Raw genomic sequence first — 26,133 nt, 5'->3', positions numbered from 1 at the left:
TGCACAGACGACAGCTGCGTCCTCCCGGTGCTGGCAGTCCGTGATGCCCCATGGGGCAGTCGGGCACTGCAGCAAGGCTGACTCGTTCCCCTGGCACCGCACGTTGTCCAGCCAGATGGGGCCAGTGCCCTCGCCAAAAAACGCCCCACGGGGTGCAGCCAGCGCAGCGCCGCAGCCCAGCTCCTGGCAGACCACGGCCGCGTCCTCAAGCCCCCAGCCGTCATCGCAGACGGAGCCCCAGTGGCCGGCATGCAGCACCTCCACACGGCCCGCGCAGTGACCCTCAGCCCCTACCAGCCGCAGCGTGGGGGTCCCTGGGGAAGAGGCCGGAGTTGGCAACAGTGCAGGGAGAACAATGCAAGTGTCACGCATCCTGCAGGGTGCATGGGGACAGGCAGGGCTGCAGGCAGCAGCTCCTGGGTGTGGGTACAACGCACACCAACGCTGTACCTGTGCATGCCACGCTGGTGTCCTCCTTGTGCCCCGTGCAGCGTCTGGGACCCCCAGCCAGCCGCGGCACTGTGTCACCTGCAAGGCAGTTGGTGTCACTGTGGGGCACAAAGCGTCCTCCCCGTGTGGCTGAGGACACGGGTGTCCCTGGGGATACCACTCACCAGGTGCTGGGGTGCTGGCAGTGGTCGTGGAGGGCGCAGGGGGTTCCATGGTGCCCAGGGAGAGGAAGGGGTGAGCTGTGGGGAAAGGCAGTGAGGCGGGGGTCCCATTTAGCTGGGAAAGAGCCTGGCAGAAAAAGACCTGGGGACATTGGTCAACAGCCGGGGAAGTGGTTGAGTCACCGTCCCTGGAGGTATCCAAAGGACATGCAGATGTGCCTGGGGACCTGGTTTGGTGCTAGACTTGGCAGTGCTAGGCTAACCGTTGGACTTGATGACCTCAGAGGTCTTTTCCAACTTTTGTGCTTTTACCATTTCTGCCTTTCCTCCCCCGGTGCTGGGGTCGCAGCCCACCTGAACACACGGCGCTGGCGTCCTCCTCATGGGTGCAGACGTGGCTGCGCCAGCCCCGATGTCGGCACTGGGCCAGGCGCCCCTCGCTGCCGCGGCACCGCAGCCCGTTCAGCCAGATGGGGCCGGAGCCCTCCCCAAACCAGGCGCCCGTGGGGGCGGCAAGCGCGGTGCCACAGCCCAGCTCCCGGCAGACCACGGCTGCGTCCGGCAGCCCCCAGTCGTCGTCGCAGACGGTGCCCCAGCGCCCGGTGTGCAGCACCTCCACGCGCCCCACACACTGCCCGGGACCCCCAGCCAGGCGCACCAGGAACGGGCCTGGGGAGGAGGGCAGACATCAGGCACTGGGGCTGCTGGCACCCACTGGAAACCCCCAGGGATCTGCTGGGACCCCTGCATGCACTGGGACATGCTGGGAGGCTCTGGGACCTGCTGGAACCCACTGAAATGTACTGGGATGTCTTGGGACCCCTATGTGCTCCGGGACATGCTGGGACTCTCTGGGACATACTGGGACCCACTGTGTTCTCCAGGATGTGCTGGGACCTGCTGGGACCCCAGTATGCTCTGGGACCTACTGGGATGTGCTGGGACCCTTGTGTGCTCTGGGACGTGCTGGGAGGCTCTGGGACTTACTGGGACCCACTGAAACCTACTGGGACGTCTTGGGAACCCTGTGTGCTCCGAGACATGCTGGGTCTCCCTGGGACCACTGCATGCTTCAGGACTCGCTGGGACCTACTGGGACCCCAGTATGCTCTAGGGACCTATTGGAACGTGCTGGGATCCTTTTGTGCTCTGGGACCTGCTGAGGACCCTCTGGGACCTGCTGGGACTCTTTACAAACACCAAAACCCACTGGGACCTGCTGGGATCCACTGGGACCCCTGCATGCTCTGGGAGATACTGGGACCTCCCAGACTTGCTGAGACCTACTGGGACCCACTGGGATCTACTGGCACCTGCTGGGACCCTTGCCACACACCAGGACACACTGGGACCCACTGGGACCTACTCAAACACACTGGGACCTGCTGCGAAGTGGTATGACCCAGTGGGACCTGTGCATGCTCTGGGACCTGCTGGGACCCACTGGGATTTGCTGGGACCCTTTGCACAAACCTGGACCTGCTGGGACCCACTGGGACCTGCTATGACTCACTGGGACCCCTGCATGCTCTGGGACCTGCTGGGACCATTCGCCCACACTGGGACCCACTGGGAGTCACTGGGACGTGCTGGGAGCCCTGCACACCTGGGGACCCACTGCAGGCTCCCACAGGCTGCCAGCAACTCGGATGCACTGGGGCAGGAACCCCCCCCAGCCCAGCCCTGTCCCAGTACCTGCGCCGTGGGGGGCCAGCAGCCCCACTGGAGCCAAGAGAGGAGGGTGAGGGGGGGGGGGGGGGCGCACCTGGCTGAGCCCCTCCTGGCCCCCCCCCCATGGGGCCACGAGCAGCTCGGAGCCCAGTAGATGTTTTTGCAGTGCCCAGCACCATTCCAGTGTCCCATTCCCAGTGCCCCACGCCCCGAGACCAGCAACCAGTGTCCCACACCCACTGTCCCACTCCCACTGCCCCATTCCCACTCTCCCATTCTCACTGCCCCATTCCCAGTGCCCAATTCCCACTGTCCCACTCCCAGTGCCATTCCCAGTGGTCTTCCCATTGCCATTCCCAGTGCCCCATGCCTCCAGACCAGCAACCAGCACCCCAGTCCCAGCGCCTCATTCCCAGTGCCCCAAGTGCCATTCCCAGTGCCCCATGACCAGTGCCATTCCCACCACCCCATTCCCAGCCCCATGACCAGTGCACCATGACCATGCCCTTTCCCACTGCCCTAGGGCCTTTCCAGTGCCCTTCCCAGTGCCCCATGCCCAGTGCCCAGTGCCACACGTGCCCAGTTCCCAGTTCCCTTCCCAGCAGCCCATGCCCACCACAGCCGAGAACATCCAGTGCCCTGCACAGCGCCCCACAGGCTTCCCAGTACCCACCGCCCAGTGCCCAGCACAGCCTCCAGTACCCACTGCAATTCCCAGTGCCCTTCCCAGTGCCCCATTCCTCCCCCACTGCAGGGCTCTAACTGGGAGCAGTGCCTACTGCATTGCCTGGCGTCCCCTGTGGTACTGCTGCAGTGCCCCATGCAGTGCCCAGTGCCCCATGCAGTGCCCAGTGCCCTGCTATGCCCTGAGCCATCCAGGCCCTTTGCAGTGCCCCTCCAGTGCCTGGTGCAGTGCCCAGTTTCCCTGCAGTGCCCAGTGCCTTCGCAGTGCTCCTGCAGTGCCCGGCCCCCATGCGGTACCCGGGGCAGTGCCCTTCCCTTTCCAGTGCCCAATGCAGTGCCCACACCATGCTCAGTTCCCATGCGGTGCCTGTGCAGTGTCCAGCGCAGTGTCCGGCTCCCTGCAGTGCCTGCGTGCTGCTCAGTGGGGTGCCCAGCACCATGCAGTGCCCAGCCCCACAGTGCCTGGGTACTCTCTGTGCAGTGCCCTTGCAGTGGCCAGCACCGTGCTCAGTCCCCCAGTGCCCATGCAGTGCCCGTGCAGTGCTCAGCCCCTCGTTGTCCTCACCCCTTAGCCATGCAGTGCCTGTGGCCAGGCTGTGCAGTGTGCAGTGCACTGCACAGCTGGCCCACGCCCACGCCATACCCACTGCTGCACCCACGCAATGCTCGCCCCCTGCAGTGTCTGAGCCCAGCCACACCGTGCCCAGCGCAGTGCCCATGCAGTGTCCGTCCTGCCCAGTGCCAGTGCTGTGCACTGCGCTGGTTCTGTGCTGTGCCCACTGCAATGCCCGTGCAGTGCCCAAACCCTCAGTGTCAGTGCAGTGCCCAGTGCTGGATCCTCGTCACGTGCACTGCAGTGCCCGTGCAGTGCCTGAACCCTCAGTGTCAGTGCAGTGCCCAGTGCTGGATCCACGTCATGGGCACTGCTGTGCCCACGCAGTGCCCATGCAGTGCCCATGCACTGCTCGGTGCAGTGCCCATGCGGTGCCCAGCACAACGTCCATGCAGTGACCGTGCAGTGCCCGTGCAGTGTCCATGCAGTGCCCATGCTCAGCCCCCCTCCCAGCCCCCAAACCCATGCCATAGCCATGCAGTGCCCGTGCAGTGCCCGTGCAGTGCCGTGCAGTGCAGCGCGGTGCCAGGCGCTCACCCAGCAGCAGCAGGGTCGGGGCCATGGCGGGTGCCGGCGCGGGGAGGGCGGGATGGAGGAGGAGGAGGAGGACGGGGACGGGGCCGCGCGGCCGGGCCAAGGATGACTCAGTCCGTCCGTCCGTGTGGCTGTGTGTCCGTCCAAGGCCGCACCCGGCCCCCCTTGGCCGGGATGAGAGGGGCCGGGGGGGGATGACACAACATAGGGACCCCCCTGGGAGGGAACGCCCGGGTGCTGCTCCCCCTCGCAGGCCAAGGAAGGGGGAGGGGAAGTCCCAGGGGGCTGGGGTTAACGCTGGGGGGGGGGGCCCAGCACGTGCAGGCGCCCACGCACCCACGTGGCACTGGGGCGCGGGAGGGGGGGATGGAGACGCACACGTGGCTGGGGGGCTTGGGGCCACGTGTGAGCACCCTGCACCCATGGGGGCCCCCCCCGGGCACCCACACACATGGCTGCTGCATGCCTGGGTGTGTGTGCACGTGTGCATGCAGCCACTGCATGTTGGGGGGGGGGGCAGTGGGGGGCAGTGGGGGCAGTGGGAGCACACTGGGGGACAGTGGGGGCACACTGGGGTCAGTGGGGTCACGCTGGGGGTCAGGGGGCACACTGGGGGTCAGTGGGGCCATGCTGGGGGTCAGTGGGGTCATGCTGGGGGTCAGGGGGTGCACGCTGGGGGTCGGGGGGGCACACCGGGGGTTAGTGGGGCCATGCTGGGGGCCAGTGGGGTCATGCTGGGGGTCAATGGGGCCACGCTGGGGGTCAGTGAGGTCATGCTGGGGGTCAGCGGGGGCACACTGGGGGTCAGTGTAGCCGTACCAGGAAGGTCACAGGGAACATACTGGGCATCACTGGAGCCATACTGGGGGAGAGTGGGGCAGTAGTGGGTGGGATATCGGTGGCATAATGTCGGGGTCAGCAGGAATATGCCGGGGGGGGGGGGGGGGGGCACAGGGGCCATACTGGGGTACATTGGGGACTTAGTGTGACTGGGCCACATAAAGCGGGGATACTGGGGCCACACTGGTGGGCAGTATGGCCATACTGGGCATAATGGGGCCACACTGGGGCACAGCGGGGACACAAAGGCCTATGCTAAGGGGGCTATTAGGGCCACACTGGGGGCCGGGTGGGGGGTGCCCCGAGCTCGGCAGGGTTATACTGGGGAGCACTGGGAGGGGGGGATGGGGACAGAGGGGCCATACTGGGGGCACTGGTCCATACTGGGAGAGGAGCAGGCACAGAGTGCCTGTGTGCGGGAGCTGCACTGGGGGGCAGTGAGGCTGTCCCTGGGCTCGGGAGGGCCGTGCTGGGGCCGAACTGGGCCGTACTGGGGGCAGCGGGGCTGTGCTGGCTGGGGGACGAGCGGCTCCCCGTGCCCCCCTCCCAGCGCGCCATGGTTTGAGCCGCTCCCCCCCCGCCCAGCCCGGCCGGTGGAACCGCCAGGCCCCGCCCCTAGCAACGGTCGCCGCTGCGATACCCCGCCCCTAGCAACCATACCGGAGCGCATGCCCCGCCCCCTGGCAACAGTCGTCGTGGTGACGCCCCGCCCCTAGCAACCATCACCGAGGGAGCGGCCCCGCCCCGCCACCGCCCGGCCCCGCCCCTTTCCCCGCGCAGGAAGGAGGGAGGCGGCGCGTGCCCGCAGGGTCCGTTTATTGGTCGGGTCCGGGTGGAGCCGGTGCCACCGCGGCGCTGCCCCCCCGGCTCCCGCACCCCCGTGCTTACAGGGCCCCCCCGCCCCTTCGTCCTGCTGCAGCACCGCGAGGGGTGGCCGGGGGTGGCCCTTGGGTGGCCACTGGGTGGCTGTGGGTGGCCACTGGGGTCCTTGGGTGGCCACCAGGGGCCACTGGGGGGCTGTGGGTGGCCACTGGGGTCCTTGGGTGGCCAGCAGGGGCCACTGGGTGGCTGTAGGGTGGCCAGCAGAGGCCGTTGGGTGGCCAACAGGGGCCCTTGGGTGTCTGTGGGTGGCCAGCAGGGGCCACTGGGTGGCTGTGGGTGGCCAGCAGGAGCCCCTTGGGTGCCCACAGGGCGCCATGGGGTGGCAGCGAAGGTGGCCATGAGGTGGCCACGTAGTGGGGGCCATGTGGGGGCTGCGGTGGCCCTGGGGGTGCCGCATGGCCACCCCGGGGGCAGCAGGGTGGCCGCAGTGGCCGTGGGGTCCGTGCCGCTTGCCCCCCTCAGAAGGTGTGCACCAGCTGCGCCCCCGGCAGCGCCTGCACCCCCTGTACCGCCGGCAGCTGGGGAGCCGGGGGGCCGGGCAGCAGCTGCACCACAGCCTGCGCCCCCCCCTCGCTGCCCGCTGCCCCCCCCCGCCGGGGCTCCCCCCTAAGGACCAGGACTTTGGGGGGTCCTGCAGGGGGACCGGCCGAGGGCTGGGCGCCTGCCCCCCGCAGCACCAAGATGCTCCGCAGCCCCTCGGCCGTCTGCAGCACCCCCAACCCCACGGCCGGCGCTGCCCCCCCCTGCACCAGCAGCACCTCCGGCGCCGGAGGGCCCCCCGCCAGCGGCACCCCGGGGGGCTGCGGGGCGGGGTGTGCCCCCGCCGGGGGCTGCAGGTGGACCGGGGGCACCTCCACGGCCTGCAGGTGGACGGCGGGCACCTCAGTGGCCTGGAGGTGGAGGTTGGGCACCTCCACGGCTTGGAGCTGGATGTCAGGGCACCTCCGCCGGCTGAAGATGGACGTTGGGCACCTCCGGGGGCTGCGGAAGGGTCTGGAGCTGGACGCTCGGGACTTGGGTGGCTTGGAGCTGGAGGTTGGGCACCTCGGTGGCTTGGAGATGGACACCGGGCACCTCAGTGGCCTGGAGCTGGAGGTTGGGCACCTCGGTGGCCTGGAGCTGGACGCTGGCCACATCGGTGGCTTGAAGATGGACGTTGGCCACCTCGGCGGCTTGGAGGTGGATGCTGGGCACCTCGGCGGTCTCTAGATGGATGTTGGGCACCTCGGCGGTATCCAGATGGACACTGGTCACGTCTGAGGTCTGCAGCTGGATGTCGGGCACCTCCGCAGCCTGGAGATGGACGCCGGGCACCTCCAAGGGCTGCGGCAGGGCTTGGAGCTGGACGTTGGTCACTTGGGTGGCCTGCAGCTGGACATCGGTCACCTCCGCGGCCTGGAGGTGGACGCTGGGCACCTCGGCGGCCTGGAGCTGGATGCTGGTCACCTCCGAGGGCTGCGGCAGGGTTTGGACCTGGATGTTTGTGACCTCTGAGGGCTGTGGCAGGGCTTGGAGCTGGACGTTGGCCACCTCAGTGGCCTGCAGCTCGATGTCGGTGACATCCGCGGGTTGCGGCAGGGCCTGGAGCTGGATGTTGGTCACCTCTGGGGGTGGCGGCAGGGCTTGGAGCTGGACGTTTGCCACCTCGCTGGCTTGCAGCTGGATGTTGGTGACCCCCGGGGGTTGTGGCAGGGCTTGGAGGTGGACGTTTGTCACCTCGGCGGCCTGCAGCTCAATGCTGGTGACATCTGGGGGCTGCGGCAGGGCCTGCAGCTGGACGTCTGCCACCTCGGTGGCCTGCAGCTGGATGTTGGCGACCTCCGAGGGCTGTGGCAGGGCTTGGAGCTGGACATTCGTCACCTCAGCAGCCTGGAGCTGGATGTTGGCCACCTCAGAGGGCTGCGACAAGGCTTGGAGGTGGACATTGGCCACCTCGGTGGCCTGGAGCTGGATGCTGGTGACCTTCGAGGGCTGCGGCAGGGCTTGGAGCTGGACACTGGCCACCTCGGTGGCCTGGAGCTGGATGCTGGCGACATCTGAGGGCTGCGGCAGGGCTCCCAGCCGGACGCTCACCCCCTCTGCTGCTGCCTGGCCCTGGGGGGCACCTGCCTGGCGCGGGGGCTGCTCAGGGAGGCCCTGCAGGACGAGGACGCCAGGCCCCGGGCCCTGCGGGGTGCCGGTCACCGCCTGCAGCCGCAGCCCAGGCAGGGCCGTCCCCGTGCTGGGCACCAGCAGGAGGCTCTGCCCAGGGCCCGGAGGCTCCCCCCGGCGTGGGGTGGGCTCGGGGGGCGGCCGGGGGGCAGCGGGGAGCAGGATGAGCTTCTGGGGGGGAGGCGGAGGGCTGGGGATGAGCTGCAGGCCCTGCGCCGTCTGCACCAGCAGGAAGGTCTGGGCGTCGGGGGCCGCCACCTCCAGGCTGAGGGTGGCCTGCAGGACGGGGACGTCGCGGGGGGCGGCGCGGGGGGGCCCCTTGGGGCCTGCGGCGTGGGTGCGGAGGTGGCGCTGGAGGTAGGAGGCCATGACGAAGGCCTTGGGGCAGAGCGGGCACTGGTGGGGGCGGGCGCTGGAGTGGGTGCGCTGGTGGAGCTGGAGGTTGGAGGAGTGGGTGAAGGTCTTGCCGCAGTGGGCGCAGGCGTAGGGCCGCTCGCCCGTGTGGGTGCGCTGGTGCTGGCGCAGGTTGGAGGTCTGTGCGAAGGCCTTGCCGCACACCGGGCAGGCGTGGGGCCGCTCGCCCGTGTGCAGCTGCCGGTGCCGGCGGAGGCACGAGGTGTTCTTGAAGGCCTTGGGGCAGTCGGGGCAGGCATAGGGCCGCTCGCCCGTGTGCAGCCGCAGGTGGTACTGGTAGTGCGACGACCACTTGAAGGTGAGGCCGCACTCGGCGCACTTGAAGGCGCGCAGCCCCGTGTGCACCCGCTGGTGGATGGCGAGCAGCGAGGAGCGCTTGAAGGCCTTGGGGCACTCGGAGCACTTGTAGGGCCGCTCGCCCGTGTGGTCCCGCATGTGGTAACGCAGCCCCGAGGAGCCCTTGAAGGCTTTGCCGCACTCGGTGCACTGGTAGGGGCGCTCAGGCTGGGGCCGGGGCTGCGGCCAGGGCCGGGGGGGGCCGCGGCGCCTCCGGCTGCGCCGGTGGCGGGCGCTGCTCGGCCGAGTGGCCGCGCTGGTGGCCCAGCAGCCCGGCCAGCTGCCCGAAGCTCTTGTGGCACAGCGAGCACTTGTAGGGCCGCTCGGCGGCGTGGCTGTGCCGGTGCCGTGCCAGCCCCGAGCCGTTCTTGAAGGTCTTGCCGCAGGTGGGGCAGCGGTGGGCAGCCGCCGTCGCCGCGTCCCCCGGCGTCCCCGGCCGGAGGTGGCCACGCTGGTGGCCCAGCAGCAGCTCCTGGCTGGGGAAGGCGAGCTGGCACTCGCCGCACTTCCAGAGCATCCCCACCGCCTCCACCGCCTCCAGCAGCAGTGGCGGGGGCTGCGGCGGGGGCGGCGCGGCGTGGCTCTGCAGGTGCTTCTGCAGGCAGGCGTCCGAGACGAAGGCCTTGGGGCAGGCCGGGCACTTGTGGGGCCTGGTGGCGGCGTGGGTGCGCTGGTGCAGGAGGAGGTTGGAGGAGTGGGTGAAGGTCTTGCCGCAGTGGGCGCAGGCGTAGGGCCGCTCGCCCGTGTGGGTGCGCTGGTGCTGGCGCAGGTTGGTGGACTGGGTGAAGGCCTTGCCGCAGGCGGCGCAGACGTAGGGCCGCTCGCCCGTGTGGATGTGGCGGTGCCGGCGGAGGCTGGAGGAGTTCTTGAAGGCCTTGGGGCAGGCGGTGCACTTGTAGGGCCGCTCGCCCGTGTGCTGCCGCAGGTGGTACTGGTAGTGCGAGGACCACTTGAAGGCCATGCCGCAGAGCGCGCACTTGAAGGCGCGCAGCCCCGTGTGCACGCTCTGGTGGATCTGCAGCAGCGAGGAGCGCTTGAAGGCCTTGCCGCACTCGGAGCACTTGTAGGGCCGCTCGCCCGTGTGGCTGCGCTGGTGGTAGAGCAGCGCCGAGGAGCCCTTGAAGGCCTTGGGGCACTCGGAGCACTTGTAGGGCCGCTCGCCCGTGTGGGTGCGCTGGTGGTGGATGAGCCGCGACGACCACTTGAACACCTTCCCGCACTCCAGGCACTCGTAGGGGTGCTCCCCGCCGCCCGCCGCTGCCGCCCGCCCCGCCGCCAGCTCCGGCTGCTGCGCGCCCACCATGGCGGCCGCCCTGCGGAGACAGGGCGGGGATGGAGGCGCCGCACCCGGCTGGCCCAGGGATGGTGGGGACAGACCCTGGGGACGGGGACGGGGACAGGGACAGGGAGCATGGCTGGCTGCAGGGATGGGGATGGGGATGGGGATGGGGATGGGGATGGGGATGGGGACGGGGACAGGGATGGGGATGGGGACGAGGACGGGGATGGGGATGGGGACGAGGATGGGGATGGGGATGGGACGGGGATGGGACGGGGATGGGGAGGGGGATGGGATGGGGACGGGGATGGGATGGGGACAGGGAGGGGATGGGGATGGGGATGGGATAGGGACGGTGACAGGGATGGGGACAGGGACAGGACAGGGACGGGGATGGGAATGGGACAGGGATGGGACAGGGATGGGGACAGGGACGGGACGGGGATGGGGATGGGACAGGGATGGGGACGGGGATGGGATGGGGATGGGGATGGGGACGGGGATGGGGATGGGGACAGGGACAGGACGGGGACGAGGACAGGGACGGGGATGGGGATGGGGATGGGGACGGGACAGGGATGGGGACAGGGATGGGGACAGGGCAGGGACGGGGCCTGGCCTGGCCAGGGGGGGCAGCCCGAGGGCCACGGGCAGGGGGCGTGGCCGGGCCCGTGGTGGGCGTGGCCAGGCCGGTGGTGGGCGTGGTTATGCAGAGGATGGCTATGGTCAGGGCCACAGTGCTGTGGTCGTGCCAGTGGTGGGCGTGGCCAGCTCAGTGGGCGTGGTTATGCAGATGAAGGGCGTGGACCGGGCCAATGGCACGGTGGTGGTGGGCGTGGTCAGCCCCGCGGTGGGCGTGGTCATGCCGCTAGTGGGCGTGGCCGGGCAGGTGCTGGGCGTGGCTGTCCCGGCGGTGGGCGTGGCGACACCAGGGGGCGTGGTCCCGCCGGGGGCGTGGCCACCGCTCAGCACCGGCCCCGCCCCTCCGCCTCCGGGCAGGAGACCCCGGCGGCCGCGCGCCCTTTAAGGCCCCGCCCCCTCCGGCGCCCGGCGCAGGCGCCGCCGTCACCGCCGCGGCCCGGCCCGGCCCCGCCGCCCCGCCCCGCCCCTCCCCGCGCCGCCGCCGCCGCTCACCTAGGCGGGGAGGGCCCGCGGGTCCCCGGCCCCGTCCCGCGCGGGCAGGGCCCGCTCCGGCCTCCCGGAGGCCCCGACGCCCGCCCGCCCCCGGCGGCGCGCACAGCAACGGCGGCGCCGCGCGCACGGCCCCGCCCCCGGCCCCGCCGCGCAGCCCCATTGGCCGCGCCCGCCGCGCGGGGCCGCCTGGGAAATGGAGTTCGTCTCGCCGCCATCTTGGCGCGGGGAGGGGAGGGGAGGGGAGGGTGGGGGAGGGGAGGGGAGGGAGGGGAGGGGAGGGGGGCGGGCGGGCGCGTGACCGCCCGGTGCCTGCCGTCGCGGCGGCGTGACGTCACTGCCGGGCCGGAGAGTGGTGCTCCCAGTGCCCTCCCAGTGCTCCCCCAATGCTCCCAGTGCCCTCCCAGTGCCCTCTCAGTCCTCCCCCAGTGCTCCCACTGCCCTCACAGTGCTCACAGTGCCCTCACAGTGCCCCCCAATGCTTCCAGTGTGCCCAGTGCTCCCAGTGCCCTCCCAGTGCTCTCCCAGTGCTCCCCCAGTGCTCCTCAATGCCCCCAGTGCTCCCCCAGTGCTCCTCAATGCTCCCAGTCCCCCCCCCAGTGCCCACCCAGTGCTCCCAGTGTTCCCCCAGTACTCCCCAGTACCCCCAGTTCTCCCCCCAGTGCTCCCATAGCTCCCAGTGCCCCCAGTGCTTCCCCAATGCTCCCAGTGCCCCCAGTATCCCAGCGCTGCCCCAGTGCCCCAGCACCCTGTCCCCAGCCCCTCTGCACCCCCCAGGACCCCCAGGGCAGCCCCCAGGGCACAAGGGAGTCTGTGGGTGTGCATGTGCGCACGCTGTGTGCATTCGTGTGTGTGCATGTGTGAACATTTGTGTGTGCAGGTGTGCATGAGTGTATACATGTGTGCACGTTTGTGCATGAATGTATACGTATGTGCACGTTTGTGCAGTGTGCATGCACATGTGTATGTGTTAATACGCAGAAACACTCCACAACTCATGGTAAAGCAAGTTATGAAGCGGGTATGCCTTTATTTCGGCGCCGGGAGCATAAGGGATAATTCCTCAAAAAGTTATGCTCGCTCTAAACAATGCGTGCTCTTGTTATATACAGTATAACTTTACATATGCATGAATTTTCATAATGCACTTATACATATGCATAGTCTACCTATGCGCATCTTATATTATAATTAGTTCTGGGAACTAATCTACATGTGGTCCTCCCATCCGCGCCTGCGTACTGCTCTCTGGTGGTCATCTCTGGTGGTCTCTTAAGATGAAGTAGGGCTCTTCCTTCCTCATATCTGAACTTTCCACCTTTCTCCCTGGCGCTTGTGCTTTGAAGTCCTTGGCCTTTGTCCAAACTACAGGAGCGGTTTCAGCTGGTTCTTGAGGCAGGTTCTTCAGTCCTTATCAGGAGCTGTCCTTTGTGAGGGGCCCCAAAACTTCTTGCTTTGGTTAATTTGCACAATAGTTAGCAGCAACATCTACTAGTTCAATACAACAATTCATTAACCAGCATCCCATCTACTAAGATTCTCTTAACTCCCTCTCTGTGCGTGCACGCATGTGTGCATGCGTGTACTGTGTGCATGCTCGTGTGAACGTTTGCACATGTGTGCATGCATGTTGAAGTAAGAAATAGATGCTAAAGGGTTAACTGTGGAACTACAGCAGGTCTGGAGAAGTCACCCAGTGCTGATTTTGCAAGTTTTGGCCAAAATCAGCCATGAGGACAGGAGTGAAGCATGGAATATCCACAGGACAGCCCCGGAAGATGAGGGACATCCACAGCCCAGACCAGTGTGCAAAATGATTAAACATGAGTTAGCACGAAGGTCATGATGACCTTATCCCACGCTTCACAGATAATAATACATGGCTTTCAGTTGCCAGCCTGTTATTTTTCAAGTTTCTTTTGACTTTTTTTACTCTGTGAGGTGGTAATGTTTCTTCGGTTATCTGACTTGACACCATGATTTTCGCCTAATTGCACTCAGGAGTCCGGCTGTCTGCATTTTACAAGGTTTTCTGGTAAGCTTTCTCATCACAGCAAGCACATCTTAACACCACATTCCTTCCTCCTAAACAATGTAACATCTCTGCAAAAACACAAAAACGCTCTTTCTTACAATTCCCTCCTTCTTTCTTTCTACTATCTTGTTTTTGCATTTTATTCAATTATTACAAATTCAGTTTCATTGGTTATATCCTGAGTTACTAGGAGAATCTTTTCTGTGTGCCTGTTAATAGTTACTATCTTCACAGAGTTTAGGACTCAATTTACCGTTTTTCAAATTAACCATAAAAGAGATTAAACAAGTCATCATCAACCCAAGAAAGGTGGGTTTCTAGCACTAATTTAGTTAATTGCTTCTTTAATGTCTGGTTCATTCGCTCCACCTTCCCAGAAGAGGAGGGGTACCAGGGGGCACTTGATGTAACAGTTAATATTTGCTTCATTAGCACTTTATTCAGCATTTCTCACCCATCAGGAAGTATCCATTTTCCTTCAGACTTTGTGGCTCTTGATTCCTTAAAAAACAAAACAAATCAAAACAAAACAACAGCAACAACAACAACAACAACAACAACAAAACCTTTCTCTTAAAACTTTTTAGTTGTTTCTTAGTTTTGGGTAGGGGTAGCCCAACAATTCCCTGTAATCCTCTCTGGATTTATTCTTCGTTTTCCCTCAGACATTAGATGCCCAATATACTTGACTTCTCTTTCTACATATTGTAATTTATTTTCCAATACTTTCAAGCCCTGTTTCCCAGACAGTTTACGAGCTTGTTAGTGGCTTCCTTCACAGCTGTTTTCTCCTGTCCTGGCAATAGAAGATGATCCACATATTGTAACAGTAACACTTCCTTTGGAGGTTGGAATTGCTCAAAAATTTCTTCTAGAACTTGCCCAAATAAATTCGGTGGCCCTGTAAGCCCCTGAGGTAAAATTGTCCATCTGTATTGCTGCTTCCGTCCTATTTCAGGGTCTTTCCACTCAAAGGCAAATATATCTTTGCTCTCAGGGTCTGAGAGCACTCCATTAATAACACCGTTATTCCAGTCTAACAATTTACTATTCAAATGCCCAATTTCATCATCAAATCCTTTCCCAACAAGTTAGTCCCTGCCTCCGGTGCACACAATAATTGCCCAGTGATCATTTTATCCCCTAGTCTCAGCTTGGTATCCTGCAAAAGTGGCACTCTTATCCCAGCCCCTGCTACCCCCATCACATTTAGGGTGTCATTAATTAATTTAAGCTCTGATATTTTACAGGCCAGCAATGACCTACTTGCCTCAGTGTATTGGATTTATGTGGCAAGGTTCTTGTAGCGGGGGGCCTGCAGTAGTAGCCCTTGTTGAAGTAAGGAATAGATGCTAAAGGGTTAATTGTAGAACTATAGGTCTGGAGAAGTCACCCCATGCTGATTTTGCAAGTTTTAGCTAACACGGATGTATATCATAGAATAGCCACATGGACAGGACTGAGACGGATGGTCCTGGAAGATAAGGGATATCTATAGCCCAGGCCTATTGTAAACACTAATTAGCAAGACAAGAAAAGCAATAAAATGGGAAGATAACACATTCCCTGTGAAGCAAGAACCGGTTTAGCTGAGTTTTGCACCTGAGTTAAAAAGCCCATAGCGAGGAAGACGTACAGCCTTCATCCCGAAGACCCCGGCCCCCGACCACCAGAAGACCCTACGCGTGGGCAGCCGGGAGGAATTAAAGGCGGAGACGATGGAAATGATTTCTCATTGTAATAAAGAACTCATTGTAATAAAGACTGCCCCTTCGGGGAGAGGTTATGAATAGGTGTTTCCTTTATCGTGTAACCCCTTCTGTATAAATACAAGAGGAACTACAGCGGTGGGCGCGCACGACTGTGGTGGGGCAGCGCCCAGCGCTGGGTGCTGCCCAGCGCTGAACAAACATACCTGCTTTACAACTTTACAGGCTGTGGAGTCAATTCCAAAATCCATTGGAAAAATTCCAAAAGCCAGACAGGACACAACTCTGCTCGGCTGCGGGATCGACTGCGGAGCGGACGCCCCTAGGTGCGCCCCGAGCATTTTCCTCCAAGGAACCTCCGCTCCCAGCCGCTCACCACGGGGGTAGACAACGACCTCCTGAACCCACGGATAAATGGTATGTTTTACAACGGGGCCAGTAAATCATAGAGAATACCTATGTCTGGCCAGGGCTGCCTATAAACCACGCAGAGACTGTCTGGCGTACAGCATAGTCCCTGTACGGGACAAAGGTGCCCTGCGGGTCCATGGGGATTTGCTGAGTGATAGAGTGGTCAAGGGGATTTGCTGACCGATAGAGTGGCTGCCAGCGATCTTGGGAGCGGATTGAGCAAATCCAAAGTTACCGCTGCATCCCAGTATTGAGAGCCAGGACAGAGCCGCTAATGGTTGTATAAGAAGTAAGAGAAGGGTAAGTGGGCTTCTCACAATTGTGATACAATCACCTGGGTAATATTTGCAGCTGCTGGAGGGGTAATTACTGGAGTAATGATTGTCTGTCTTATTTGTAAATGTCCAGGTATCTCATTTTGAAAGTATTTGTATAAGTGTATGTGTTTGAGACAAAGTATTGTTGTGAAGTGAGTGGCTCTACGAGGAACACGGCCAGAGACAATACAAACGAGTTCGGTTATTGTTCTAAGTGATATGTTCTTGTGATATGAAGGAGAAGTGCAAGGAGCCTCTCAGTGTGACTGCGTGATTGTGCTGTGTGAGTGCGGGGTTCCGATCCTGTGGTTCCGTATTCTCTGCGAGGGGAACAGCTAGAGATGAGCAAAGTGCGCTGACAGACCGAAAAGAAGTGCTGTTTTATCCAAGTGTTGATTGGTAGTGCCCAATACACGGGCCTGGCGGTGTATCTTGTAATCCTATTTTGTTCTTAAATGTTTTGAGTGTGACAAGGAGGAAGGCGGGAGCATTGTCTAAGTAACAGTTTAGGAGTTTTGGTATATTCGCTGTGGTGTTTGGTCAGTTTCCCAAGTATCGGGGGCGAAAGGGGGGCTGACTGATTATCAAAGTGATAAGAGAGTCACTTCTTTGGTGGTTTGGGCTTGAGTCCTGGGGGAATTTGGTAAGAAGGAGGGGAGAGTGAATTTATTTAGGACAAGCGTATTTAACACCCAGCAGACAGAAAGTGGCCTTAGATTGGGAACAACCTATCCCCAATACCTTTTTAAACCCCGATATTGTCGGATACGTAGGAATGATTCCTTGTTTTGTGTGGGCTTACTAACAAAGTGCATGAGAAAAATTGGCATTCGGCTTGGGTCCTGTTGAAATGTAAATTTTGTGAAAAAGGTGCTATTGTTTGTCTAGAAGACGGAAGGCTGAGTGCTCCAGGTGTTTTCCTGAAGTCCCATGGATTTATGATTGGAACAGGGCTCATTAAGAATCTGAAACAGTAAAGTTTACATGTGGAAAGAAGAGTTTAATTCCAGAGAATTGGGACATTTGGGAAGAAGATTAGGCAAAGACAGTAAAAAACCTGCAATAAAAAGGTTTGCATGGAAATTGAAACAAGGGACAGTAACTAATAAGGAACAGTAATAAATAATTAAATATTTTTGTTTTAAAGGGAGGGGAATAAGAAATCAAGGAAGTGGGTAATATCCAGAACAAAGACATTTTAAAGAAAAGCCCCCTTGGGTGCATATTGGCACATTGGAAGGATATTGTTGGAACTGGGAGCACAGAAAGTAAGAGAACTCTCATTAAGTATTGCAATCAATGGTGGCCACTCTATAAGCTTGAGGATGGAGCTAAATGGTCACTTTATGGATCAATTGACTATAACACTATCTTGCAATTAATGTTGTTTTTGAGGAGAGAAGGAAAATGGGATGAAGTGTCGTATGCAGATATGTTTTTCACCCTCCAAAACCATCCAGAGTGGCAAAGGGACTGTGGAATGGTGCCACCACAGAACCGTATGGAGCACGCCCTTGAGCGAGAAAATAATAAAGAACTTAAAGCTATTCCGGAGCGGTGCTGTTCGGCACATAGCATTGGACAAGAACCTCTCCAGGAGGCAGCAGGGTTGGATGGAGGGACAATACTAACTAAGGTACCCTTTTCCATCACTGATTTAGGAGCATGGAAAAGGGTTGCCGAGGATTACACAAATGATCCGGTACATGTAGCCAAACATTTCCAGTTTATTGTAAAACATCACAGTCTCGATTGGAGTGACGTGCAGTTATTATTAGAATGTATGACCGAAATGGAGAAAGAACTAATTTTAAAAGCTGCAGGAGATTTGGCTGAGGATCATTATAAAACTACCGGAGGGGATGTTAAGGAATACTTTCCCCTTCAGGATCCAAAATGGAATGCAAATAGATCCGCAGATATGGAGAGGTTACAGGCATATCAGGGGTGGATTTCAAAAGGAATGGAGAGGGCCGTTCCCAAAACCATAAATTGGTCAGCACTATACGCAGCCAGACAAGGTCCCTCTGAGTCCCCATCTGAATTCTTAGATCGACTAAGGGATGTGATGCGCCACAACACACCGCTGGATCCTGACTCAGAGGTAGGAATACAACAGTTAGTCTCCTTGTTTTTGGAACAGTCTACAGGTGATATTAAGCGCAAGCTCCAAAAGCTGTGTCCTGCAGAAAGCAGAAACCTGAAAGTATTGCTGGATGAAGCATGGAGAGTGTTCAGTAACAGAGAGGAGGATTAACAAGGAGGATAAACAAGGACAAAGAAGGGTGGTGGTGTTTGTTAGGGAAGATGAAGAGAGAAAACCTAGAAGAGGACCACCTCTGATTAGGCAGGGACCAGTATGCGATATGCAAAAGGTTTGGCCACTGGAAAAATGAATGCCCATAAAAATGGAAAGGCAAGAAGAAGGGACGAAACAACCAGAAAGGAAGAATGGTGGCCCGCATGAAGGAAGACTGACGGGGACCTGGGGAATCCACCCTAGCGGAGCCACTGGTTATAATGAAGCTAGGGAAGGAGCAAAAGAAGGTAGAATTTTTGGTTGACACAGGGACAATGTATTCAGTCTTAAACAAAGCCTTCATGCCCCTGGGAAATGATTATATCATGGTAAAAGGGGCAGCTAGCCAAAGTGAGAAGACATATTTTTGTGAACCTCTGAAATATAAACTGGGGCAAGAAACTAACTTGGCCTGGCCTTAGTCCCTTCCTTTGGCTCTCTTGCGCATACGATCTATGCCAAGAGCGAAGGAAGGACTAAGCGCTTTTGAAATCTTGTATGGACGACCCTATGGAATACAGAAAGGAGTGTCCACACAGGCTGGGGATGAAATCATGACCTCCTACATGGTGGCATTCCCTCATTAGGTGTGTATCAGTTAGAAAGAGCCATAGTGAATATTTCGGCTGAGATGGAAATAATAGCAAACTCTACCACTGATGCTCTCTTTCACCTGGAAAGAGAACTACAGTCCTTGAAAGGAGTAGTAATGCAGAATAGGATGGCCCTTGATATCATAACAGCCAATGTAGGAGGAGTCTGTACCTTAATCAATACCAGTTGTTGCACCTACATTGATGAATCTAGGGAAATAGAGACCAACATTCAGAAAATTTGGGAACATGCCAAAGTTCTCCATCAAGTATCTGAGGATAGGGCTACTTGTCCTGGTTTCAGCTAGGATAGAGTTAATTTCCCTCCTAGTAGCTGGTAGGGTGCTGTGTTTGGGATGTAGGATGAGAATAATGTTGATAACACACTGACGTTTTAATTGTTGCAGAGCAGTGCTTACACTAAGCCAAGGACTCTTCAGCTTCTCACTGTGTCCTGCCAGCGGGCAGGCTAGGGATGCAGCAGGAGCTGGGAGGGGACAGACCCAGGACAGCTGACCCAAACTGGCCAAAGGGGTATTCCATACCATCTGACGTCATGCTGAACAATATATAGGGGTGGCTAGCCGGGGTGGGGGGCCCGGCTGCTCGGGAATAGGCTGGGCATCGGTCAGCGGTTGGTGAGCAATTGCATTGTGCATCACTTGTTTCATACACATTATTAGTAGTAGTACTATTATCAATATTATTATTATTTTCTTTTCTGTCCTAATAAACTGTCTTTATCTCAACCCACAGGCTTCACTTTCCCATTTCTCTCCCCCATCCCAGAGAGGGAGGGGGGAGGGTGAGCAAACGGCTGTGTGGTGCTGAGCTGCTGGCCGAGTTAAACCACAACAGTCATTTTGGCGCCCAACATGGGGCTCGAAGGGTTGAGATAATGACAGATCTGACCAGAGTGTGTTAAAAGATTCGTATAAGATTCTTATCACATGCCAATTTTTGTGATCTCATGTGCTGTGCCTGTTTTCTGAATTGAGTTATATAGCGCATTACTTAGTGTATGTATTCCCTGTCGTGTTGCTTATCACTTCTGGGGGTTGGTATTATTTTGCTTATCATTTGCAGGGTTTGGTGTCATTTTGCTGTACTGTGTAACACTGGCTTACGATATGATAAAATTACCGGCCATGAGACTAATCTGGTATTTGTACTCAGCATTGTCCTCAACTCCATACTTTGGGAACCCTAGTCTCAGAATCCTATCTCAGAACCCTATCTACACCTTTCACACTTTTTCTTCAGGGAGCCATTCTATGGAGGGGTCAGGGGAAGATGTTTTTTCCCACTTGTTCACTCTCCCTTTCTTCTCCTCCAAGCAAGTTAGTGGTAGCTTTCCAAAACTTTGACTATCCTTGGGATGTTCAGACCAGCATGTTCTTATCGTTATGTCTCCTGAATGCACAGTAAGGTTTTGTCTAATGTTAAACAAATACGTAAGAGTGTCATCCAGAGATCTGTCCTGAGGCAGGATAGTTATGAATGGCAGGGAGAGTGGGAGGATATGGGCAGGCATCTAGAGCAGTGGGCACCTCCAGTGCTTTGGAAATTTACCCCCGAACAACTGAAAAATCCTAAAAAACTGGTACAGTGCCTGAAAAAGGGGTGTCATCACCCTGGCAGTACCAGACATACACAAATCACTGCGACATGCTGGGGCTTGGCCTATGCTTACCGAGCTGAATTCGATGCCAATATAACCCCAGTGACAGACCCTGTGGCCACTTCAACCCCTGAGACAGGCCCAGCAGCCAGTCCAAGCCCTAAAACAGGCCCCAAGGCTGAGCCAGGAAAACAAACTGTACCAGTGTCAGTTGCACCCGTAACCAAGATGAAAAAATGGTTTAGAGTGTCGGATTGTTTAGAATGCAGAGAAACTCCTGCTAAGACCAAGCGTGGAGAAGACGAGGCCGGGCCATCAGAGGAACAGGAGGATGAAGATGTTGCAAAAACAACAGTAACTACCTGAAACCTATACCAGTATGAGCTACGAGATGTGCGAAAAGATTTCGGTCGCTGCATAGGTGAGCAGCTTGTCACCTGGCTGCTCCAGTGCTGGGACACCGGAGCCAATGGTCTGGAATTAGAGGGCAGGGAAGCCAGGCGGCTGGGATCCCTTGCTAGAGACGCAGGCATTGACAAAGCAATTGGAGATGGAGCACAATCTCTCAGCCTCTGGAGGCGTCTCCTGTCAGCTGTGAAGGAAAGGTATCCCTACAAGGAAGAACTTGTATGTCTCCCAGGCAAGTGGACCACTATGGAGAAAGGAATCCAGTACCTGAGGGAATTAGCCATACGGGAGGTGATTTATGAGGACCTGGACAACAAACAAATATCCACAGATCCAGATGAAGTCAAGTGTACACGACCCATGTGGCGGAAGTTTGTACGGAGTGCACCATCATCATATGCCAGCTCATTGGCAGTAATGGCCTGGTGTTGTGGTTTAGCCCGGCTGGCAGCCAAACACCACACAGCCGTTCGCTCACCCTCCCCCCTCCCTCTCCGGGATGGGGGAGAGAAACGGGAAAGTGAAGCCTGTGAGTTGAGATAAAGACAGTTTATTAAGACAGGAAAAATAATAACAATAATAATAATAATAATAATAATAATAATAATAATAATAATAATAGTATTAATAGTAATAATGTGTATGAAATAAGTGATGCACAATGCAATTGCTCACCACCCGTTGACCGATGCCCAGCCTATCCCCGAGCAGCCGGCCCCCCACCCCGGCTAGCCACCCCTATATATTGTTCAGCATGACGTCAGATGGTATGGAATACCCCTTTGGCCAGTTTGGGTCAGCTGTCCTGGGTCTGTCCCCTCCCAGCTCCTGCTGCATCCCTAGCCTGCTCGCTAGCAGGACAGAGCGAGAAGCTGAAAAGTCCTGGCTTAGTGTAAGCACTGCTCTACAACAATTAAAACATCAGCATGTTATCAGTGCTCTTCTCATTCTAATCCAAAACATAGCACCCTGCCAGCTACTAGGAGGAAAATTAACTCTGTCCTACCTGAAACCAGGACACCTGGAAAGACCATGAGGAACCCACAGTGGATGAAGTGGCTAAACAACTCCGGCAGTATGAAGGAAGTCTCTCCTCTTCCCTACAGGTCTGCGTCTTGGCTGTGGAGAAACTTTCTGAAGAGGTCCACCAACTTAAAGAGAATTGATCTTCCTCCCCACCTGTACAAACCAGTGTCTCAGCTATCAGGGGTAAGTGTCCATCCGTGCAAGGAAGACGATATAGGTGGGTACCCACCCCGACACCCTGTGGTTTTACCTACGTGACCATGGAGAGGACATGAGAAAATGGGATGGAAAATCTACCTCGACACTAGAGGCACGGGTACGTGAGCTACAAGGAAAAACAATCGGAAAAAAGGGGTTTTCTAAGAAATTTGCTGCTCCAACTTCCAGCGGGCTGTCCTCCAGACACAGAAATGAAGATTCTGGCCAGGATTAGAGGGGTCCTGCCTCCAGCCAGGGGGAGGAAAGGGACAATCGAGTTTATTGGACTGTGTGGATTCGATGGCCTGGCACATCAGACGCACAGAAGTATAAGGCTTTAGTAGACACCAGTGCACAGTGTACTGTAATGCCATCAAGCTACAAAGGGCCAGAACCCATCTGTATTTATGGGGTGACGGGGGGGATCCCAGCAGTTAACTGTATTGGAGGCTGAAGTGAGTCTAACTGGGAATGAGTGGCAAAAGCACCATATTGTGACTGGCCTGGATGCTCCGTGCATCCTTGGGCTGTCTCAGAAGAGGATATTTCAAGGATCCAAAAGGGTTCCGGTGGGCTTTTGGCATAGTTGCCTTAGACACAGAGGACATTAAACAGTTGTCTGCCTTGCCTGGTCTCTCGGAGGACCCTTCTGTTGTGGGGTTGCTGAGGGTCGAAGAACAGCAGGTACCAATTGCTACCACAACTGTGCACCGGCAGCAATATCGCACCAACCGAGACTCCCTGATTCCCATCCATAAGCTAATTCGTCAACTGGAGAGCCAAGGAGTGATCAGCAAGACTCATTCACCTTTTAATAGTCCCATAAGGCCAGTGCGAAAGTCTAATGGTGAGTGGAGACTAACAGTGGACTACCGTGGCCTGAACAAAGTCACGCCACCGCTGAGTGCTGCAGTGCCGGACATGCTAGAACTCCAGTATGAACTGGAATCAAAGGCAGCCAAGTGGTACGCCACAACTGATATCGCTAATGCATTTTTCTCCATCCCTCTAGCAGCAGAGTGCAGGCCACAGTTTGCTTTCACTTGCAGGGGTGTCCAGGAAGTATCAGGAAGGGTGCAGGAAGTGGTCGGTACTGAAGCTCAGCTCCTCCTGGCACCCTGACTGCCAGTACTGGGCTGGATGTTCAAAGGAAGGGTCCCCTCTACACATCATGCAACTGATGCTACATGGAGCAAGTGGGTTGCACTGATTACTCAGCAGGCTCGAATAGGAAACCCCAGTGGGACCCCAGGTGGATCAGGCTGCTAAGATTGAAGTGGCTCAGGTGGACCTGGACTGGCAACATAAAGGTGTATTATTTATAGCCCTGATGGGCCCATGACACCTCGGGCCATCAAGGTAGAGATGCAACATACAGATGGGCTCGTGATCGAGGGGTGGACCTGACCATGGACACTATAGCACAGGTTATTCATGATTGTGAAACATGCGCTGCAATCAAGCAAGCCAAACTGTCAAAGCCTCTTTGGTATGGAGGACGATGGCTGAAATACAAATATGGAGAGGCCTGGCAGATTGATTACATCACACTCCCTCAAGCCCGCAATGGCAAGCGCCACGTACTTACAATGGTGGAAGCAACCACTGGATGGCTGGAAACATATCCTGTGCCCCATGCCACCGCCCGGAACACTATCCCTGGGCCCTGAAAAGCAAGTCCTATGGCGACATGGCACCCCAGAAAGAATTGAGTCAGACAATGGGACTCATTTCTGAAACAACCTTATAGACACTTGGGCCAAAGAACATGGTATTGAGAGGGTGTATCACATCCCCTATCATGCACCAGCCTCCAGGAAAGCTGAACGATACAATGGACTGTTAAAGACTATGCTGAAAGCAATGGGTGCTGGGACATTCAAAAATTGGGATATGCATTTGGCAAAGGCCACTTGGTTAGTCAATACTAGGGGATCTTCCAGCCGAGCTGGACCTGCCCAATCAAACCTGTTACGTACTGTAGAAGGGCATAAAGTTCCTGTAGTGTACATAAGAAACATGCTGGGTAAAACAGTCTGGGCTACTCCTGCCTCAGGAAAAGGCAAACCCATTCGTGGGATTGCTTTTGCTCAGGGACCTGGATGCACTTGGTGGGTAATGCAAAAGAATGGGGAGGTCCGGTGTGTACCTCAAAGGGATTTAATACTGGGAGAGAATAGCCCATGAGTTGAATTGTATTATGTTGATTATTATATAATACTATATGTCATCAATACTATTATTGCTATATGTCAATGTCCTATTAGTGGTATCACAGTAACAGCCACACAGATAATAATGAATGAATTTTGATAGAAATGGACAAGCACAGAGGTGTGATGGAACAAGAACGGGCTTCAGCGTGTGACAATCCAACATGACACACCATCTCTTCTGCCCTAAAAGACTGCTGTGACAGATGGAGCCTGAAGTCAGTCACGGACTATGCAAACTCAGTGGATATTCTATATATCATAAATGAAAATGCTGATTAATTGGAATGTATTGGAAAGGGTGTAACCTGAGCATTACATAAATGGTACGGAATAAGGGGTGGATATATGTCCTGGTTTCAGCTAGGATAGAGTTAATTTCCCTCCTGGTAGCTGGTAGGGTGCTGTGTTTGGGATTTAGGATGAGAATAATGTTGATAACACACTGACGTTTTAATTGTTGCAGAGCAGTGCTTACACTAAGCCAAGGACTCTTCAGCTTCTCACTCTGTCCTGCCAGCGGGCAGGCTGGGGGTGCAGCAGGAGCTGGGAGGGGACAGACCCAGGACAGCTGACCCAAACTGGCCAAAGGGGTATTCCATACCATCTGACGTCATGCTAAACAATATATAGGGGTGGCTGGCGGGGGTGGGGGGGCTGGCTGTTGCGGGGTAGGCTGGGCATCTGTCAGCGGTTGGTGAGCAATTGCATTGTGCATCACTTGTTTCGTACACATTATTAGTAGTAGTACTATTATCATTATTATTATTATTTTCTTTTCTTTTCTGTCCTAATAAACTGTCTTTATCTCAACCCACAGGCTTCATTTTCCTGATTCTTTCCCCCATCGTGTGGTGCTTAGCTGCTGGCTGGGTTAAACCACAACACAAGAGTTGTGGGATTAATTAACCCTATGGTTGCCCAATGTTGCCTGGCTAAAACAATTATTTGTATTATTAATTCTACTAATCATCTTAGGAATTCTGCTTTGTCTGTTGCTAAAGTGTTTTATGTTTTGTAGTAGGAGTGTCCTAACCAACTATGAATCCTGGAAAAAGCATCAACTTTGCCAGAAGACAGAATCAGGAAAATACTTTAGGAAGTTCTTAGAAAAAGCAAGTATTTTGTAGAAATAAGTAAAAGATTTTACTAATGGTTTAGAAAAAGGGGGGGGATTGAAGTAAGAAATAGGTGCTAAAGGGTTAACTGTAGAACTATAGCAGATCTAGAGAGGTCATGCAATGCTGATTTTGCAAATTTTAGCTAACACAGATGTACATTGTAAATCAACCACAAGGACAGGACTGAAGTAGGGAGTATCAACAGGACAACCCTGAAAGATAAGGGAGAAAAATAAACTTAAGCACCAAATAGAGACAGGGAATACTTTAAGAAAATTTTGAATAATTAGACCGTCAAAGGCGAAAGAATTTGCCTTGTATTTAGAAAAGGGGGGATTGACAGGGGGAACTGAAACTGAGGAGGAAACAGCAGCTTGAAATATATTTATAGCCTTGTGCTTACATTTTGTAACTAACCTCAGGACAGAGGATGTAGAATGTACATGAGTGGTTATGAAAGTAGGAACTCGTCTGGTAAAACAGGAAGATAGCACAACCCATGCCAAACAAGAGCCGGTTTAGATGAGTTCTGTGGCCAAGGTGAAAAGTGCATAATGAGGAAGACGTACGGCCTTCATCCTGAAGATCCTGGCCCATAACGAGGAAGCCATATGGCCTTCATCCTGAAGACCCCGGCCCATGACCACCAGAAGACGCTATGGGTGTGCAGCCGGGAGGAGTTAAAGGCGGAGACGATGGAAATGATTTCTCAGAACTCATTGTAATAATTTTCGGGGAAATGTTATTAATATGTATAGGCATTTCCTTAATCCTGTAACCCTTTCTGCATAAATACTGGACAAACTACGGCGGTGGGCGTGCACGATTGTGGTGGGGAGACCCCCCGTGCTGCCCAGCACTGAATAAACGTACCTACTTTACAATCTTACAGGTTGTGGGGTCTGTTTTCCGCATGTCACGGAGGCCTGGGGTTGTTTGGGGTCCTCTTAGGACCAGGACACAGCCTCCAGCACCAGCCACATCTGGTGGCCGTGCTTGGGACAGTGACCATAGAATCATAGAATCATTAGGGTTG

The 26,133-nt window shown here is 56.7% G+C and overlaps 1 protein-coding gene across 1 annotated transcript; it reads right to left on the bottom strand.

The window, feature by feature from the left end:
* Window positions 1-4,884: 4,884 nt before the first annotated feature.
* Window positions 4,885-10,039, bottom strand: LOC118259885 (zinc finger protein 628-like). The gene is given in 6 exon segments (XM_050716037.1): window positions 4,885-4,889; window positions 6,142-6,307; window positions 6,309-6,773; window positions 6,775-7,323; window positions 7,366-8,916; window positions 8,948-10,039. Coding segments are annotated over 6 exon segments (3,828 nt in total).
* Between the last annotated feature and the right edge of the window lie 16,094 nt (window positions 10,040-26,133).

The sequence above is a fragment of the Cygnus atratus genome, chromosome 32 (genome assembly GCF_013377495.2).
Source record: "Cygnus atratus isolate AKBS03 ecotype Queensland, Australia chromosome 32, CAtr_DNAZoo_HiC_assembly, whole genome shotgun sequence".
NCBI lineage: Eukaryota > Metazoa > Chordata > Aves > Anseriformes > Anatidae > Cygnus > Cygnus atratus.
Note: the sequence above shows the minus strand (reverse complement) of the source record. Positions and strands in the feature narration are given on the sequence as shown.